Here is a 19,688-nt window from a genome sequence, read left to right on the forward strand (position 1 = left end):
AAAATGAAAAGTGAGAGAAGGGTGGAAGTTGGAAGCAAAATTATTTAATATTTTTCAGTTCCAGACAAGCAGAAAGCTGCACAGATATTGTTATTGATGTACTGAGAAAAGACTGTGGCAGCAAGGAATGTTCCACAAACTCCACAAAAGAACAGACGTAGCTATGGGGTAACAAGGTGTAGAGCTGGATGAACACATCAGGCCAAGCAGAGGAGCAAGAAAGCTGACGTTTCGGGTCGAGACCCTTCTTCAGAAATGGGGGAGGGGAAGGGGATTCTGAAATAAATAGGGAGAGGGGGAGGCGGATAGAAGATGGATAAAGGAGAAGATAGGTGGAGAGGAGACAGACAGGTCAAAGCGGCGGGGTTGGAGCCAGTAAAGGTGAGTGTAGGTGGGGAGTTAGGGAGGGGAATAGGTCGGTCCAGGGAGGACGGACAGGGTCAAGGAGGCGGGATGAGGCTAGTGGGTAGGAGATGGGGGTAGTGCTTGAGGTGGGAGGAATGGTTAGGGAGGCGGGGACGAGCTAGGCTGGTTTTGGGATGCGTTCGGGGGAGGGGAAATTTTGAAGTTTGTGAAGTCCACATTGATACCCTTGGGCTGCAGGGTTCCCAAGCGAAATACGAGATGCTGTTCCTGCAACCTTCGGGTGGCATCATCGTGGCACTGCAGGAGGCCCAGGATGGACATGTCGTCCAAGGAGTGGGAGGGGGAGTTGAAATGGTTCGCGACTGGGAGGTGCAGTTGTTTGTTGCAAACCGAGCGTAGGTGTTCCACAAAGCGATCCCCAAGCCTCTGCTTGGTTTCCCCGAGGAGGCCACAACGGGAACAGCGATTACAGTATACCACATTAGCAGATGTGCAGGTGATCATCTGTTTGATGTGGAAGGTCTTCTCAGGGCCTGGGTTGGGGGTGAGGGAGGAGGTGTAGGGGCAGGTGTAGCACTTCCTGCGGTTGCAGGGAAAAGTGCCAGGGCTGGTGGGGCTGGTGGGGAGTATGGAGCAGACAAGGGAGTCACGGAGAGAGTGCTCCATCCGGAAAGCAGATAAGGGTGGGGAGGGAAAGATGTCTTTGGTGGTGGGGTCGGATTGCAGATGGTGGAAGTGTCGGAGGATGATGCGTTGGATCATAGCTATGGTCTGTGCAAGTACTCCATGTCTTTTATGGAGGGCATGCAGGATCTGGAGGTGTGCAGCTTTCTGTAAGTTGTTGGAGCTCACTTTCCTTAACACCTGATGGGAGTACTGTCCAGGTTCACACACTTGAAATGGAAATTAAAGAGAAGAATGACCAATGCCCACGGACCCTTACCTTGAATACTTCACTGAAATCTTCATATCATTTGTGAACTTCAGTATTAATTCTGTTCTTCCTGTTCCACGGGGCGCCCCGGTGGCTCAGTGGTTAGCACTGCTGCCTCACAGCGCCAGGGGCCCGGGTTCGATTCCACCCTCAGGCAACTGTCTGTGTGGAGTTTGTACATTCTCTCCATGTCTGCGTGGGTTTCCCCCGGGTGCTCCGGTTTCCTCCCACAGTCCAAAGATGTGCAGGCTAGGTGGATTGGCCGTGCTAAATTGCCTGTAGTGTTCAGGGGTGTGCAGAGTAGGTGGGTTATAGGGTAATAGGTCTGGGTGGGATGCTCTGTGGTTTGGCGTGGATTTGTTGGGCCAAAGGGCCTGTTTCCACACTGTAGGGATTCTATGAATTCCATGTGCTGAAAAGTGACAGTTAACAAGAGGGTGAAATGCTCATTGATTTTCTTTGTTTCCCTCCCATTGCAAGAGGAGTGAAGGTGTATTGTGCCATTAATGTAACATCTTGGTGAAACCTGCTGGACTGAGAGATTCAGTTCTACATTCCAATATTTTTTCCAAATGAGTCATAGGGAATTTCCTTTAGGACATTTTTTATGTCAATTTTTGTTGTGGTCACAAAAAGAATTGAAAAGACGAAATAAAACAATCAATTTTGGAAATGATTGGTACTGTTTGAAATGACTGGTACTGAACTACAGAATTGTTCTCGTGCAGGAGAAGGCCATTCAGCCCATTGTGCCTGCACCAGCTGTTCAAATGAGCAACATTACCAGTGTCAATCTCCTGTTTCTTGCCCATGTCTTTGCACGTTATTCGCATCCAAACAATCATCCATTTGAATGCCTCAATTGAACCTACCTCCACCACATTTCCAGGTAATGCATTGCATATCCTGACTGCTGGCCATATGAATAAGTTTTTTTTCTCTCATCACCCTGGCTACTGGTCTGAACTGAAGTTCCATCTTTAGATATGCAAGACCAGTTTGGACGTGTACCTGTTATTTCTGAGTTCTACTCGTTTTTACAGAGATGCACATTTGCACATCTGCTAAAAATAAACATTCATTTCACCATTTGGAGCTTAATGTGGACCCAGATTCCAATTGTGAATTGTCAATTAGGCACATTTAGCAAATGGAACATGGAACATGGAATCTGGCTAAATCAGAGGGAAGAGCAAAGATGAGACTTCAGCACGGTGGTGATGATTCAGTGTGGAGCATGGATCTGTATTCAAATCCTCTAAAGGGTAGGATAGATTTTCAGAAGTGCATTAAATACTGTGCAGTCTTATGTGAATGACAAATAAATCTTTGCATTGCAGCCCAGAGAGGAATCAGTAAAGGATAGAAAATCACAGTGGAACCACAAGATAACTGTACAACCTTCAGAGAACATTACTGTAACATGCCTAGCCACAAATGCTCATGGACAGGATCAAGATACAGTGAATCTAACTGCCAGTGAGTACACAACATTTTACAAAATAAGGAGCGACAATTTAGAGAACACATTACTAGCCTACTAAAAATATCGCTGCAATGGTTTTGATATTCAGCAATAGATTCCATTTGTACTATGAAAATGTTTCTGAGTCTTTTGTGAATAACTTTCAATCATTTAAAGGACAGGGCCCACCCACATTTCACATATTTCAGTGTTCACAAGCACAGCTTTCTTTTCCATGTACTGCGTGTTGAAAAATGATTTGAGTGTTGTACAGTTGAAGAAGAACACCATGAGGTGTTGAAGTGTCTGGGAGATGTGCCAGGACAGCACCCACCTTGGATTCAATATTTTGATTAATGGAGAATTTTCCATTACTATTTGGATCCAGGCAGCAGCTGTTGATTAAAATCAAAAAGCTACAGAATGCAAGAAGTTTTTTGTTACCTGATACATGACCTTTTCATCCTCACATGCTGTCTCTGTATTGCTACGTCTCTTACCTGATTGGTCTATATTGGTAAGGATAAGAAATTCCTAAATTTTTCCTGTTCTTATTAAACTTGTAGTTTCCACATTGCATTGAAGTTAAAACTTAGCATAATGTCTCTTTCTTTCTACACACACAAACACACCTACAATCTACAAGCTAGATTGTAGTACCAACTGACTGTTGCTACTTGATTTTTCTCTGACATTTCACAACTGTGACTTCTTGCTTTCAGTTTAGTTCACAGTAAAAACAAGGTGACAAAAACATCAATTGAAGTACAATGATAAGCTTGCTATCTTCTCACTGAAAGGTAGAACCATTTATTCTGTGCTAGTGATAAGTGAAGGCACAATTGCACCTCAGAAGGCTGCAATTGACTTCACTGTTCCATATTCTTGCTTGGATCCACTGTCCAGATGGTGCTGCAGAAAGAACAAACACATTGCAATGAGTTGTTTCTCTTCTTTAACAATTGCTTTTCACATTCAGTGGTTGGAATGGATGATGTTCTGGAGTCATTTGCATTGCATGATTTCATTTTCTAAATTATTTGAAGGCTCAGAGTTGTTAGATCACATGGGATTCAGGAAGAGCTTGGAGGCAAAATTGGCTTGATGGTAGGAGACGGAGGGTGGTGGAGAGTTGTTTTTCAGCCTGGAGGCCTGTGAGCATCAGAGTTCTGCAGGGATCAGTGCTAGGTCCACTGTCGTTTGTCATTTGTATAAATGATTTGGATGAGAATATAGGAAGCATGGTTAGTAAGTTTTGTGGATGACACCAAGATTGATGGTATAGTATAAAGTGAGGAAGCTTATCAAAGATTATAAAGGAATCTAGATCAATCGGGTCAATGGACCAAGGAGAGACAGATGGAGTTTTAGATAAATGTGAGGCGTTGCATTTTGGTTAAACGAACAAGGTCAGGACTTGTACAGGTAATGGTAGGGCACTGGACAGTGTTGTAGAACAGAGAGACCCAGGGGTTCAGGTACATAGTTTATTGGAAGTTGCATCACACATAGACAGAGTGGTAAGAAAGCGTTTGGCATGCTTGCCTGCATTGCTCAGACCATTGAGTATAGGAGTTGGGACGTCATGTTGCAGTTGTACAGGACGTTGGTAAGGCCACTTTTGGAATACTTTGTAACACTTCTGTCATCCTGCTATAGGAAGGATATTGTTAAATTGGAGGGTGCAGAAAAGATTTACAAGGATGTTACTAGGACTGGAGGGTTTGAGTTATAAAGCTTGGATGGATAAGCTGGGACTTCTTTCATTCAAATGTATAATGTTGAGGGGTGACCTTATAGAGGTTTATAAAATTGTGAGGGGCATAGATAAGGTGAATGGCAGATGTCTTTTTCCAAGGATGGCAGAGTTCAAAATTAGGGGGCATATTTTTAAGATGAGAGGAGAAAGTTTTAAAAGGGATATAAGGGACAACTTTTTCATTGTGCTTCCTATATTCTTATCCAAATCATTTCTATAATGAAGAGAAACAGTTTATTGCAGTGTATTGGTTCTTTCTGCTGCACCAACCGGACAGTGATCCAAGCAAGAATATGGAACAGTGAAGACAGTTGCAGCCTTTTGAGGTGCAATTGTGCCTTCACTTACGTGAAATAAACTGCTAGAGAAAGTTGGAGATGCAAGTACAGTTACAACATTTAAAAGACATTTGGACAGATCCATGAATAGGCAAGGTTTAGAGGATACGGACCAAACACCGGCAAATGGGACCAGTTTAGTTTGGGAAAAATGGTCAGCATGGATGAGTTGGACCGAAGGGTCTGTTTCAGTATGTATGACTCTTGTTTGGTACAGCGTTGTTTTGCTAGTAGTACTTGTAGTACTTAATAAACTGTCATTTTAGTATTAAAAGTAACGTATTTTGGAGCGATCTCTGAACAGTTGTGGGAAGCAGAATTAACTTCACAATATTGCTCACGAAATGTTCCATTTTACTGCTAATTTATGCCCTATGAACTGCCAGATATCTTTGGGTAAAACACACCATAAGGTTATGGAGCTGGTATAGCTCGTCAGAAACAGATTCCATGCGTTCAAATTAATTTGCCTTTCCCTTTGTATTTTTCAGTGCGATTCAAGGAACCAGTGGATGAAACTCTTGAGCAAGACCCTGCAGGTAGGTATGAGAATCTCAGATTAGTTATAACATGCCTGCCAAAATATACAATTTGCTGCATTGTCAAGGCAGTGAAGTGACTAATACAAAGAACGGAATGACATTCTGCTTCATGTCCACTGAGAACATGGCATCATTCATGCAGCCTGGGATCCCAGTCATGTTTCTACTCCTTTCACCTTACAGGTCAAGTTTTTGTTCATTCTTCCTTGTCTTGAATGACAGTGTTGGTTTTGATGGGATATCCACAAGCTTTCCATGTATAAATGTATATTTCCATGTACTCTTCATGTATGCACAAGAGCACGGACAATTGTAGCCAGGCATCTCCAAATTATTACAACACAGTAATTCAGTATCTGCATTGCTTCTCCAAATGAGTGATCCACTTAGTGCAAATTATCAGCCTTCTCCCCTTAATCCTGCATGTTCTTCCTTTTCAGATAACAAATTGCTTCCCTTTTGAATGCTTCACTTGAACCTACCTCCACTGCACTCTGTGCATTCCAGAATTTGAATACATTTTCTCTCATGCCAATTTTGCTGTTTTGGCATTACCCTAAATCTGTGTCCCCTTCACTTTTTCATTCAGTCATGAGTGGAAATTGTTTCTCTTATGTCCAGAACCCTCATGGTTTTAAATATGCACCTCTCCAATTGGTTGATTCCTACATGCCCCCACACAGCAAATGCATAATCTAGTAATGCATTCTCTTCCAATGTACGTTAAGTTCCCTTTCCAGCAACTTGCTTCTGCTGAGTCAGTTTGTGCAAAATGTTGTCATCCTTAACGCCAACTCATGCATCCTATTCATTACCCACATCAATCACTTTTCCTTCCGGAACAAGGCCTTCCTAAGTCCCTACCTAACCACTATCGATACCGTTTCCCATTCATTTTTCAGCTCAGATATTCTTAACTAACCTCTCACCCTCCATAAATTAAAATGGGGGAAGAAATTTGACTTGTGGTCAAGACTGACAATGCATCAGCTTGGCAGTTGCTCCATAGACAAGGCTGTGGCAGTAAAGGCTCAAGGCAAATTCAGCATCATTGTCAGAATGGAAGCAGCCAGCCACAGTAGTATTTTATCATAAGGTGTCCATAGAAAGTTTACAGCTCCTTGATCTGTGTGGCTATTACCACATTTAGTCAAGGCATTTAGCCACAGTGCCACTCATTTTGTGAGCCAGAAGTAAATATTATGTGAAAAGGTGATTATTACCGCAACAAGTTATATTGTAGTCCAGTTGATTTAAACATTTGGCTCTACATTTTGACTTAATAAATCTGACTGAGTGTTTCTCTTTCAGCAGACCCAACGGATAAGAAGAACGATGGCAAAACTGACCAGGCCAAGGTGATAGTAGGAGTCATTGTTGGCCTACTTATAGCTGCTGTCATCGCTGGTGTGGTTTACTGGTTGTACAAAAAGAAAAGGTAAGTAAATCACATATCAATCAATAATAACAGCCTGTATGCTTGAATACTAATAATGAAAGAATAATGGTCAGAGATGCTCAAGAGACCTGAAGTAGATGAGATACCTGTAATAGTAGAAGAGATTACAGAGATAGGTAATGCCATTGAAAGACCTGAGATAAAGTCTCGAGAATTTTAAAATTAAGAGTTGTTTGGGAGTCAAATTTGTCAACAGTTGCAGAGATGATGGGACTTGACCTGAATAAGCATGCAGATAGTGGAGTTTTGGATATCCTCAAGTTTATGGAGGTGACAAAAGCATGAATGAGGGTTTCAGCAGCTGATGGTCCGAGTTGAGCATTGTCATGAAGGTGGAAATTAGTGACCTTAATGATGGCAAGGATATGTGGTCAGAAGCTCGACATGGGCCCAGATTTTCGAAAACCAAACCAATCAACTCTCTCTTGCTGCTTTACTCAGTACCACTTCTCTGGTAATTGTAATTTTCCTGAATTCCTCCCTCCTTTACATTTCCTGGTTCTGTGATGTTACCTGTGAAGACGGATTTTAAAAAAAAATTCCTGTTCACATTTATCTGCCATCTCATTATTCCCCATTATCAGCTCTCCATGCTCACTTTCCAAATGTATCACAGCTCATTTTGTAAACATTTTTAAAAAATTACAAAACTCTTCCTCGCTGTATTTATATTTTAACCTAGTTTTCTCTTGTACTTATGTTTATATTTCAGTCATCCTTTGCTTTATTTTGTATTCAGTAAAATATTCTGGCCTGCACCCATCTTTGTATAATTATACGATTTTTATTCACGTTTGATATTATATTTAACTGTTCCAGCTAAGCAAGGATGGTGGGTATATCCATTAAAATAATTCTTGCTGATTTGAAGTAACGAGGGGACAACAATGGATTGCTGCTGTCAGGGGAAAAGGTAACAAAAGGATGGGGTAACAGGTCCAGTACATTGGTTAGCAATTAGTATGCTCAGTCTCTACAAAGGTATGGAACATATTGTTTATGTTACTGCGGAGTCCTGGTGTAAGACAAATCCTCAATGCAGCTCATCATGGTATAAGATCCATCTGGCAAATATGTGGCCAACATCCTGTTACCTGGTACGAATCTCCAGGGCCTGCTTGGACTTGTGTGGTAGATTTGGACAATAAATACTGCTCAAATTGCCCTTAGGAAGGTGTTGGTGAGCTACCTTCCTGAACTCTTGTCCATTTGGTATAGAGAAATCCACAGCATTAAGCAGGGAGTTCCAGAATTCTGAAGCAGCAGGAGAGCAGTCAAGTCAGGATGGTGAGTGCTTTTGGAGGGGAACTTGTAGGTGGTAGTGTTCCCATGTATCTGTTGCCTTTGACCTTCTAAATGGAAGTGGTTGTGGGTTTGGAAGGTGCTTTCTCAGGATCTTTAGTCAATTTCTGCTGTGCATCTTGTAGATAGTATATACTGCTACTATTTTGTTCCGGTGGTGGAGGGAGTAAATGTTTGTAGTTGTGGTGACAATAAGACGGGCAGCTTTGTCCTGGATGGTGCCAAGCTTCTTGAGGGTTGTCGAAGCTACGTGATTCCAGGCAAGTCGGGACTAATCCATAACACTCCAGACTTGCGCCTTGAAATAGTCAGACTTTCAGGAGTCAGGGGGTGAGTTTCTCACTGCAGGATTCCTTGCTTCTGACTTGCTCTTGTAGCTACAGTATTTATATGGCTGGTCCAGTTCAGTTTCTGGTCAATGATAAACACCTAGGTTGCAGATAATGGGCTTTACAAAAGGCTCTACAAAATCCCATGCACAGACTGCGAGAAACACTACATCAGACAACCAGGAAGTAAACTAACAAGAGTACATGAACACCAATTGGCTACAGAAAGAATTGACCAATACTCCCTCATCTCAATCCACATGGACAAGTACAACCACGACTTTGACTGGGACAACACCAAGATCCTGGACAGGCTAGGCAGAGACAAGCACGAGAATTTCTGGAAGCATGGCACTCCACGAAGCAGGCTATTAATAAACACATTGAACTTGACCCCATATACATTCCACTACGAAGGAAAACCGGAAGTGAGGCAATCCATCTCAACGGACCCCAGAGTTTAAAAACCAGGTGGGAAAACACACTGACGCTTCATCGGAGGCTGCACTGAGGATGTTACCAAGCACGGTAACGAAACGTCTGCAAAACAAGAAACCGGCTTGGCGAGCCAACCAACCTCAATGGGCTTTTAGTGATGGTAATGCCATTGAATGTTGTGCAGCAATAGTTGGATTATTCAATTAAATATTGAGAATACCAAAGTGTTCCTACTTGTAAATAGATTAAGAACAAGAAGACTTAGATTTAAAACAATTTAGAAAATAAGTAAATGTAATATGAGAAGAAACTTTCACACAGTGGAATGGGTCTGGAATGTATATTGCATGGAAATGTGGAAGAGTTTATCGATCAAGTCATTCAAGAGGGTATTATGTGATGACTGAAATAGAATCAGTATTCAAGGGTTACAGTGAAAAGGAAAATGTAAATATTAAGAAGTCTGAAGCTTTAGGTTTAGTCCTCCTTCAAACTTTGTTTCCTAGCTACCTATTTCGTCCCTCCCCTGATAACAGTCTGATAGTGAATTAGGGTGTTTGCAACTTAACTGTCAAATTTGATCTTGAGATGACCTGACCTCGTATTTGTGCTGTCACTCAGACTCTATTTCCACTTCAGTAACATCATCTCATGTTGTCTCAGCTCATCTACTGGTGATATACTTTCATGCCTTTGTTACCTCTGAACTTGACTATTCCAAAGCTTCCATGGCAGGTTCACTAAGACTGAGATCCTCTAAACAGACGTTTATTTTGTAACTCACAATAAGTCCCATTCCCCTATCATCCCTCTGCATCCTAATCCACATTGGCACCAGGTCGAGCCACATCTTAATTTTAAAATTCTCCTCCTTGATTTTAAATTCCTCCATGGCTTTGTCGCTTTCCATATTTTAGCCCCACGATCCTCCTGCAATATATCAGTGCTGCTGTAATTCTGATATTAATTACCTGATCTTTGGTGGTTGTGTCTTCAAATGCCTAGACCCTAAACACCCCTCTACGTTAAACTTTCACATGTAAAATGAGAGATTAATAGGTATGTTAAATGTGGATACAGGAGCTTATAATGGTGGCATTGCTGCAGCAAGTTTGTTTTCTTGGTAAATACTGGGTCTTTTAAATATAAATTGAGATTGACTCTGCGCTGTGATTCTCTGCCCTCTTTTTAACCCCATTCTCTAATAGCCCAACATCAAAGACCAAAACCAATGAAAGAGGCACTGCTGATGAGATCAAGAAGATAAATAAGGGAGATAACAACCACACATCAGGTTCCTCAACTGTATAACCACATCATCTCAACAAGTCAGGTATGGCTCTCCATAAAACACAAGCATTTCAGCCACTCCTAATAAATTAACCATAATTGCACTGCTCTATTCACTATCATCACAATTATTACTCGGAGTGTCATTGTTTTCTAAAACTAATAGGTAGAGGGGTGAGCGCTGAAGGTATAATTTTCATGGAGGACTATAAAATCATCGTAAACCTGAACACTAATGTTTAAGTGTTTTATGGATGTCGTCCAAATCTCAAGCTTAATGACTGAAAAGGGAGAGGTTATTTTGATGAGTGACCTACACAATAAATTTTATGATTTACAAAAGTGAGTAGCAAAGGAATTGTTCTGCACTTCCAAAATAAAGTTATGAGAAGGGCAAGCCTAAAATTACTTAAGTGTTTGATTTTATATATTGTTTTGAAATTTTGCACTTTGTACTTATGAATTGCATGTTGCTTTACTTTAATTTTGCACTTATTGCATCAAAATGTATTGTTCATTTTAAACAGCTTGTGCTGTTATTCTCAACCCTGATAATTTTAATATCAGCAGAAGAAAATAAATAGAATTGACATGCTGGACATTACAAGAGATGTAACACAGTACTGACTATGAATAACAGAAAAATTGTCTTCACCACAAAGATTGCTAATGTTATGGACCAGACCAAACCCCCTGAAAGCATGTTAAGGAGACAGCCTAAACCCTATTTTTTTCTTGTTTTAAAGGCAAGTGCCAGGTGTTATGGTCCAGATGCAAATTCTGATATTTTACCAAAACACACTTTATTCATACACTGTAGTTACAATACAGACAAAATAAAAAATAATTGTCTTAACTGCAACTCTATCGAAATACTTAACAAAACAATAAACTACTCATTAACAGTTCCAATATCCCATAAGCACACCCTTGGCAAAGGCAAAGTCAGTAAAATAAATCCTCTCGTGCAATTCCAGCAGCAGGAAGAAACCACCCCACCCCACCAAATTCTAGCTGTCACAGAGAGAGGAATCAGAGCTTCTATATCCATCTTCAAGACTCAGCAATTGCTGAAAACTATACTAAAAATCCTGGTTCTATGGGAGCTTGACCCCACCCATTCAGGCTGCTTCTATTGTTCCAACTTCTTAAAAAAAGGCCTCTCAAGTTGTTTACTTTATTGGCTTTGAACAGACTGCTGGGCACCTCTGTCTCAACCTCTCTTCATTAACAAAACCAGGACAAAGTACACCTCTTGAAGCCATAGTATTGGAACACTAATTTATTGAGAATAATTGTATGTTTTCTCAGCTGCTTTACCAAATTTCTTTAAAATTCCATGTTCAACATATCACAGTTCAGAGTTTCAATTGCTTTCCAAAATATATAGAAACCACAATTGACGTGACCCATGCTGTAGAACGATCATCACTACTAGATTTTCTGCAATTTCTCCCATATAATTTTGTTTACCCACTTAGTATCAACTGTTTTAACTGATGATGAGCATGAGCTTCAATTCCACATGGTTTTGCTGTAACAATGTGATTTGTTCTTGCCATCCATTGCTTGAACTTTTGAAGATTAACTTGTAGAACAAGAAAATTTCCAATTGATTCCAATATTTTCTCCTCTTTGAAGGTGTTAGCTTGGCAACTGCGTCATATATCCTATGTTTTTCAAGCAGCCGTATTTCATATGCATACCTAGACAGCAGGTGATTATAGATTACTTGGATTAAGAAAAGAGGGGCCAAATAGTTATTGTATACTGCCCCTGGATTATGTCCACATTTGTCCTTTCTTGCTGGTGTTTTTGCAACAATGAACACAGGAAGAACATTAGTTAATTGTTTCTTCTCCCCCAGTCTCAGGGAGACTGAGGTCAGTGGTTGATAATTAGTATAATCTGTTGAAATCCGCTAAAACATGCATGACTTGGTTATAAACCCTTGGTTATAAATTATGCCAAGCGAAGCTAGCTATAGAGTTATAGGCTCAAACTGCACAAGCATGACAGACAGGTTCATCTGTATTACAGTTTCAGTCAACGGCTGTAATTCTAATATTGTCCTTACATAACTTCTCCTATTTGTATTATATATAATCTTAAATACTGCTTTGGATAGACAAAGCAAATCTTTTCAAAATTTATGTCAGCATTCATGTTCAAACTGGCTGGCAAGTTCAGGGAACAAAGAAATAAGATGTGGTTGGTTACCATTATGATTTACTACTAGTTTTACACTACTGCACCATTTACCTTGCCTAAATGGCATCCTTCATTTGTTCATTCTTGAATATGTTATTTATTAACCATCCCCAGTTGCTCTTGAGAAGATGATGGTGAGTTGCTTCCTTCAAATGCTATAGATACATCTAATATGCTGTTAAACAGGGAGTTCTACAATTTTGAATCCACACCAGTGAAGGAACAGTGCTGTGGTTCCAAGCCAGGATGATGTGACTTGAAGGGGTTTAGAAGAGATTGTCAGTGTTTTTGTAGATGATGCACATTGTGCGTCAGTGATGAAAGGAGTGGATGTCAGAATTGGAGATGTGTCAATCAGATAGGCTGTTTTGTTCTCATTGGTGGTGAATTTAGAATGTTATTAGAGCTGCATTCATCCAGGCAAATGGACAGTATTCCACCACACTCCTTTTGCCTTGTAGATCGTGGTCAGACTGGAGTCAAAAGGTTACTCGTGACAGAAGTCCCAGTCTCTGATCTGTCTGTCCTTATCACTACAGTACTTCTCGTCAGTGGTAACACCCAGAATGTTGTTAGAGGGGGATTCAGTGATGACAATACATTGAATGTCAAATGGAAATGGCTACGATTCTCTTGTGTGAATTGGGCATTTCAGGCACATGTATGGTGCAAATGTTAGTTTCTGCTTATCAGCACAAGCCTCTTGCTGTATTTGAATAGGGACAGCTTCAATATCTAAGGAGTCAAATGGTGCTGAACATCATGCAAGCATCAGAAAACATCTCCACCTCTGACCTTAGAATGAAGGGTACCTCATTGGGCTAAAGATATTACCCTGAGGTACTCCTAAAGAAATGTTTGGGAACTGAGGTGGTTGATTTTGTCCTCAGCCTCCCCATTCTCATTAGGTTGGAGGATTTGCACGTCAGGTGGAGCTCAAATTTAACACTGCAACTACCATTCTAACAATGTGTTGATGAAATACCAATTAACTGCACTGAAAGGGAACAGTTCCTACTCTTGAGACTCATTCCTGCATGTAGTAAATTCTTGAGTTTTTTTAAGACATTCAAATTTAATTTTAGATCATACCTTTGCTTTGAACTGAGTAAGGAAAATAAATCTTTCTTTCTCGGAATACTAATTCATCTTATTTAATTATTTGTTTCTTTCACGATTTTTCAATCAATCAAATGCTTAAGTGGATTAATTTTTTTATTCCCTTGTTTACTAGGATCCTAGATTTTAAATGGCTGTTATGGTACAAGCAGAAGGGTAAAGTAAAAAGGCTAACTGAGCATGCCAGGATACAATACTCCAAGTGAATGCAAATAAGATGCTTTCCAATTTATATATGGTGTTTTGTTTTCTCCTTTATAGGGAAAGAAGACATCTACTCAGATACAGATTGGCCAAGGACATGATTGACGTTGAAACAGCGAATTGTAAGATATGCTGAAATCGACAGCAACTTGAAATTGCCATGTTTCTCCACCACTGGCAATGCCTTATCTCTAAGATATGGAAATACAAATATTTTCAGCTGAATATCCAAATATTTTTAATGAAACACATTGTTTGTTACTCTCTGTGGGCTGAAGCAGCATTTTACTTGAGCAGTTGTACACAAGGTTATCTCCTCACACTGATGACGTAAATATGCAGTAACTTTTCATTGGATTCAACACATACAGCACATGACTAATATTAGAAGAGGTGACCAAGATATTACTCTCAACTAAGGGACTCAGTCCTTCAAAGGATAATAAAGTGCCCCAGTGTAACAAATGAGGGGTTAAGATATTTTAGGAAGTGTGTTTCATTGTTTTAAATATCTGCACTGATGTGTTTGCTTTAAATGTTAATATAATTTTCCAGGGGGTGGTGAATACTTTCATGTGCCATTTCTTTATGGCATTGGTTTATGGGTTAATGTGGATCATATTGCAAATGTATTTTTTTAAATATTAGCTTCAGGTTAATTTTCATGGCAATTCTGGTTAGTAAGAGTTGGTACAAAGCAAAGATTTCATTGGCTGAGTTGATGTTAAACCATTGTTAGACTTCAGTGGAACTTTCATTATCTTCCATGATGGAGGAAATCCCAAGCAGATATGTGTCTATCAATTTTAGTTTTAGATCTGTGTTACAGCAGTTGCCTAAAAAGGGAAGGTAAGTAAAATACATTGGGTCAAATTTTATAGGGTCTTGTATGATGTGGATTTTGGTGAGAAATCAGGGAGAATTGTATTACAAGTTCACTGAGACCCTTCTTAATGTTGGAAGCGACTAGCTGCATTTTCCAACTACGTTCTGGTTTTACAGGCCTCATTAACTATATATCTCACCTTATTAATATACAGCTACTTCTCCTTCCGCCCACTCTGAGGGGGAAACTCGACCGAGAATTCCTGACATGAAAGCTGCCCTTCAAGCTGCAATGACAACTGGCATTGAAATGGTGCTACAAGGACGTGTAGAAACAGGCAACCCAACTCACAATTGGACCAGGCTGAATCTCAGGGCTTCTTGCTTGCTCTCTCAGCATTTACGCAGCTTGAGCCTATCTGGATGCTGACAAAATCCTTGCCTTTTTGCTCTTTCCTCTCACCAAGCCAGAGCTACCAGGTTGTCAATGTTTCTGTCTTGCATTGTCATTTAGCACAGATACAAAGCAAAGCAGCTTATCATGGTTGTGACCAGTCCTCAATCACATCAAGGGAGATAGCCTTCAGTCTAGAAGTCCCAGTGCTGCACATCAAGGGCAGCTATCTACATCAGGCGAGTTGGGTTTGGCGCAGTCAGTGTCAGGACCCTCCCCTCAGTGAGCTGCATGTTGGGCAGATCACCAGCTGTCTTGGGTCTTTATGGCCTATTGTAGGCTATTTTCTCCTGGAATGAGAGAAAGGTGAGAACTGAGTGGCACAGCTGTTTAAGCTCGTTCAGGTGGGACATGGTGATGTATCCCAAGAAAATGAGAAGGCAGCAGAGAGGCTATGCAGGGGTAGTAGAGTCGGGTTTGGGGTGGGTGAATGAGTTGGATAGTGTATGAACCATGGTGGGAATTGGATGCAGTAGTAGAGAGATGATTGCTCAGTGGAGACAGTCATAGAGTTCTCAGCTGGCTGAAGGAAGGCTCAGCAGCCAAAAAGAGGGTCAAAGACTCGGAAGACAACTTACTATCAGACCTTGCCAGCCTGATCTAAAGGCCTCTGCTGCTGGTCTTGGGGAAGGAAGACATCATTCATATGCACCATTTGTCCAACTGGTTCTTATCTGCAAAGTGAGGAACCAAGTTACTTGTATCAAACATCTGGGATAAATGTCAGGGTAGAACAACTTTGGACTGATGGTGCTCATCTAAGTGCACATCTGTGTTTTTAAAAAAATGGCACGGGCAGCAGGGACAACAAGGTGCAGAGCCGGATAAACACAGCAGGCCAAGCAGCATCATAGGAGCAGAAAGGCTGACGTTTTGGGCCTAGACCCTTCGAGAAATCCTGGACTGCTGAGTTCTTCCAGAGACAGAGTAGTAGTAAAACTGGGCTAGTCACAGATCTGAAGTGCAACATAGAGGTAGTGTAGGTCGTTAACGAGGCAAGTTTAGGACAATAGCATGAGAAAACTTGACAAATTTGACACTTAAGCCAAAAGAAATTCAGCCCATTTGATTCAGTCATTCTGAGTAGCAGCATTTTTGATGGGAGGCATTTGAACTTAACAGGTTTTCGAAAGAGCAACATGTCATACAAAGCTTTACCCTCCAAATATTTTGATGAATAGTCAAAAAATCAGAGCAAAGATAATGAAGGTTCCACTGTCCCTTACCAATTGCTCACTTGGGTTTAAATTTTCCTGATCCTTGCTGCTAGTTTCACCAACTAGTTGCACTGCTTAAAGCACTCTTTAATAGCAAATTGAAATTTGCTGGAATATGTTGGTTTTTATAGTGATGTATGCTCTCAATGTATTGGTTAGAAAAAAAAAGTACACCACTAGATTTTCATTTGTTGTGCCTCCCAATAGAACTGGAATTAGGGAGGAAGTAATGTATATTTATAATTGATGCATTTTTTGTACTGATCTTAACCGAGGCATCCATAGATAACATCCTCAAATGTGTGAGAGCAGTTGGCATCCAAAAAATTATGAAAGATATTAGAAGCCAAATATAAGTGATAAATAGGAATCAAACTACTTTGTTTACAAACTCTTGTTGAAGAGTTTTGCAGAGCAAACAGCAACTTGGATAATAACGTGTATTATTTAGACATAATGAGCAAAAAAATGGAAAAAAAGTCAACTCTGTTACATGTAGCATCATAAATACACTCAAAGAATGTGTTTACAAAGGTGATGCACCACTGACTGGATCCCCATATAGATTTCACCAGGTTAATTTTTCATTTTTTCTTTGAAAAAATGAAAAATTAAAAGTTGAAGCTAGTAATTGATCAATATTTAATTTGCCATAAATGTATAGACATTGTGGGATGATTACTGAATACACAAGACGTTTGTGAAAAATATGCTAAAATTGTGCACGTTTGAGGAATTTATTCTCCTAATTTCTGTGATGACCTGATATATGGGCTACTTTTTTCTTTGTAAACTACAATCTCCATTTCTGTGATGCCCTTATTTCATGAGTTTTAGACTTTCCAAAAATATGCACCAGATGTTTGTAATATATTCAGGGGTTGTGACCCCCCTGGAAAATCACTTACCTGCCCAGCATATTTACGTTACTTGTATGTTAGCAGTGCAGGCAGTTAACTAAATTTGGGTCATTTAAAGTGACATTTCAACTTTAATTCACGATATATATGGATTCTATGTTATGGCGGTAAAGCATAGTAGACGGACCTAATGGTTTTACTAAGACTTGTTATACTTCAATGATTGAATCGCTGAAATACACATAAGTGAATAATAATGATGTCCCCTAATCCTATGGATCGTTGTGACCTCACTTAGTTGCATGGAAAAGTAGATGGAAATGTACAAATATAAATCCCATTGTAAAAACTGAATTTAACTTATTCAGTCGTTAAATGGCAGTGACCCAGATTAGTTAGCCTGATTCCCTGTACAAAAACAATTCATAATCTTTAATCTTTCCAGTTTGCTAAAAAAAAATAAATGTTTTGAAGCTTCAAACAGTCTACATTGAATTATTTATTTAGTGGTAAGAAATGATCAAAATTCTGCTTCTCAACCTGTTTATATTCAATGTGTTTTGAAAACAAAGGAGAGTTAGGGCATATAGAGTGCTCCTAGAATTACATCAGCTGCAATCTAAATTCTGAACAATTGTTAGTCAAACCTGGTGGATTGAAGTCTTGAGGAAGCTAAAGCTGGTATCTGAACTTGTATGGTGTTTTATAATGTTTAATCAAAAGAACAAAACTTGGAAAAAAACAAGAATTCCCAGCACCCAGATTAATAGACAGGTTTATCATTTCTAGGGAAATAAAGTTAATTGGTGTCATAGTAAAGAGCTAGATATTGAAAAACAGATGATGATCAGATTATACCACAGCTCATGAATGATAGAAATGAGTTCTGAAGAAGTCATACCCAAATCAAAACTATCACACTATTTCTCTCCACGGATACTACCAGACATGCTGAGTTTCTCCAGCATTCTCTATTTAGGCAAGAGGACGTACATTTTTTTTGTATCCCAATCACAAAGCCAGTAATTTGGTCACCATTGCACAAGAGATATAGTGAAAAATCGGGAACCTCAAATAAATGGTTAATTGAAGTGGCCCAGGACTCTTGATTAATTTTCCTTTTCCACATTCACGTGCTAAAATCTGCATTCATTTCAAAATTAATATTGAAAAGCTGGTAACAATATGCAAATCTTAATAACCAACCACAATCATTCATATCTCTCCCTTAGTGTGCTGAAATTAAAATTGACCTTTGATAGAATTAACTGGAAAAAGTTTCTTCTTGCCATTGTTAACTAAGCTCTTCATATGAAAAATAAATTCCTGCAGAGCAAACTGTTTATAGTTCAGTCCAGCTATAGCTGTATTCCTCATTTTTCAGGCATTTTCTTCACTTTTTTTTGATCAATTGCCCAACATAATGGCATGTACCTTGTTAGAGTGGGCCATCTAGTGGCATGCAATGTTAGAACATAGAAATCAGTGTATTTCTTCAGTTAATATCTAAGCCTTGTGAAAGAAATAAACCAGATATGGAAAACAAAATAACAACAGGCAAAGTAAAAATGTTATCTTTAAAATATTCCTTGGAGATTAGTTTTTTTTAAAAACTACGTGAGAATGAGACTTAACAACTTCAACAGTTCCTTTTTAGCTAAAATAGTTGGTTGGCACTGCTATAACAACAAATTCAAATAAGTGACCTTTTCACAAATACAAGTCACAACTTTCTGTAGTGAGTTCAATTTGAATTTAATGTGCAAAGCTAGCAGAATCTTTAAAACAAGAATGAAGGTGACTTATTTGTGCATGGTAATTGGTACATTGGAATAAACTAAACAGTAAACTCTACTTTTCACTGCTTATTAATACATAAGTCAGCCAGCCGGTTCATACAAAGAGCCTAGTGAATCTCGTCTTTTTTTTGGGAATAAAACTGCTTTTCCGTTGGCTGTGATTGGAAACATTCTTCATTTATCGTGTAGTTTAATGGTTAATGGCAGGGACAGGCTTGCACTGGACAAAGTTATACTTTTCCAGGTTAGTTTCAAGACATGGTAAGTTTAAAGAGCATTGCTCAGCAGCTATATTAACAAATTTATGGATTCTTGTTTAGGCTTGTGAGAATGCAGAATACAGGAAGACCCGAGCCACGCATTAGTGCTCACTTGTATGGAAGACTAGGACAAGCATAACAGCAAGGAAAAAGTATAGTTCATAGCCTTTTAAATCTTCCTTGAGCTTTCCTTTTCTGAAGTAGGAGTGTGTTACTAAGCACAGTCTGAAAGCAAGTTACGGTGGTCATGATTTACAGATACCTTCATTCTGTTCAGCTCTTCCACCAATTACTCCTCAGTTCCCATGAGCTCCCACCAAAACTACCATCCACAGAATTAGCCCAATCGTTCACTGACTAAATCAAATTATTCCAAACTTCATGCTGATACAGCTGAGCTTACAAGACTTTCTAAATTCCCTGAAAAACTTTGGATTACTAAAATCTGTTATTTTAAGAAATGATCTATCATCAATTGTCATTTGCAGAAGAGGTCCAAATGAAGTGTTTTCTAATC

General features: G+C 39.6%; 1 protein-coding gene across 1 annotated transcript in view; it reads left to right on the forward strand.

Moving 5' to 3' along the window:
* Window positions 1–17,593, forward strand: part of alcama (activated leukocyte cell adhesion molecule a) — an 81,850-nt gene extending 64,257 nt beyond the window's left edge. Inside the window, exons 8-12 of the mRNA XM_048603122.1 lie at window positions 2,641–2,779; window positions 5,354–5,401; window positions 6,716–6,842; window positions 10,141–10,265; window positions 13,814–17,593. Coding sequence (XP_048459079.1) covers window positions 2,641–2,779; window positions 5,354–5,401; window positions 6,716–6,842; window positions 10,141–10,243 — 417 coding nt within the window. The 3' untranslated portion in view covers window positions 10,244–10,265; window positions 13,814–17,593. The remainder of the gene's footprint in view (window positions 1–2,640; window positions 2,780–5,353; window positions 5,402–6,715; window positions 6,843–10,140; window positions 10,266–13,813) is intronic.
* Window positions 17,594–19,688: the final 2,095 nt, after the last annotated feature.

Source organism: Rhincodon typus, chromosome 11 (genome assembly GCF_021869965.1).
Source record: "Rhincodon typus isolate 14 chromosome 11, sRhiTyp1.1, whole genome shotgun sequence".
NCBI lineage: Eukaryota > Metazoa > Chordata > Chondrichthyes > Orectolobiformes > Rhincodontidae > Rhincodon > Rhincodon typus.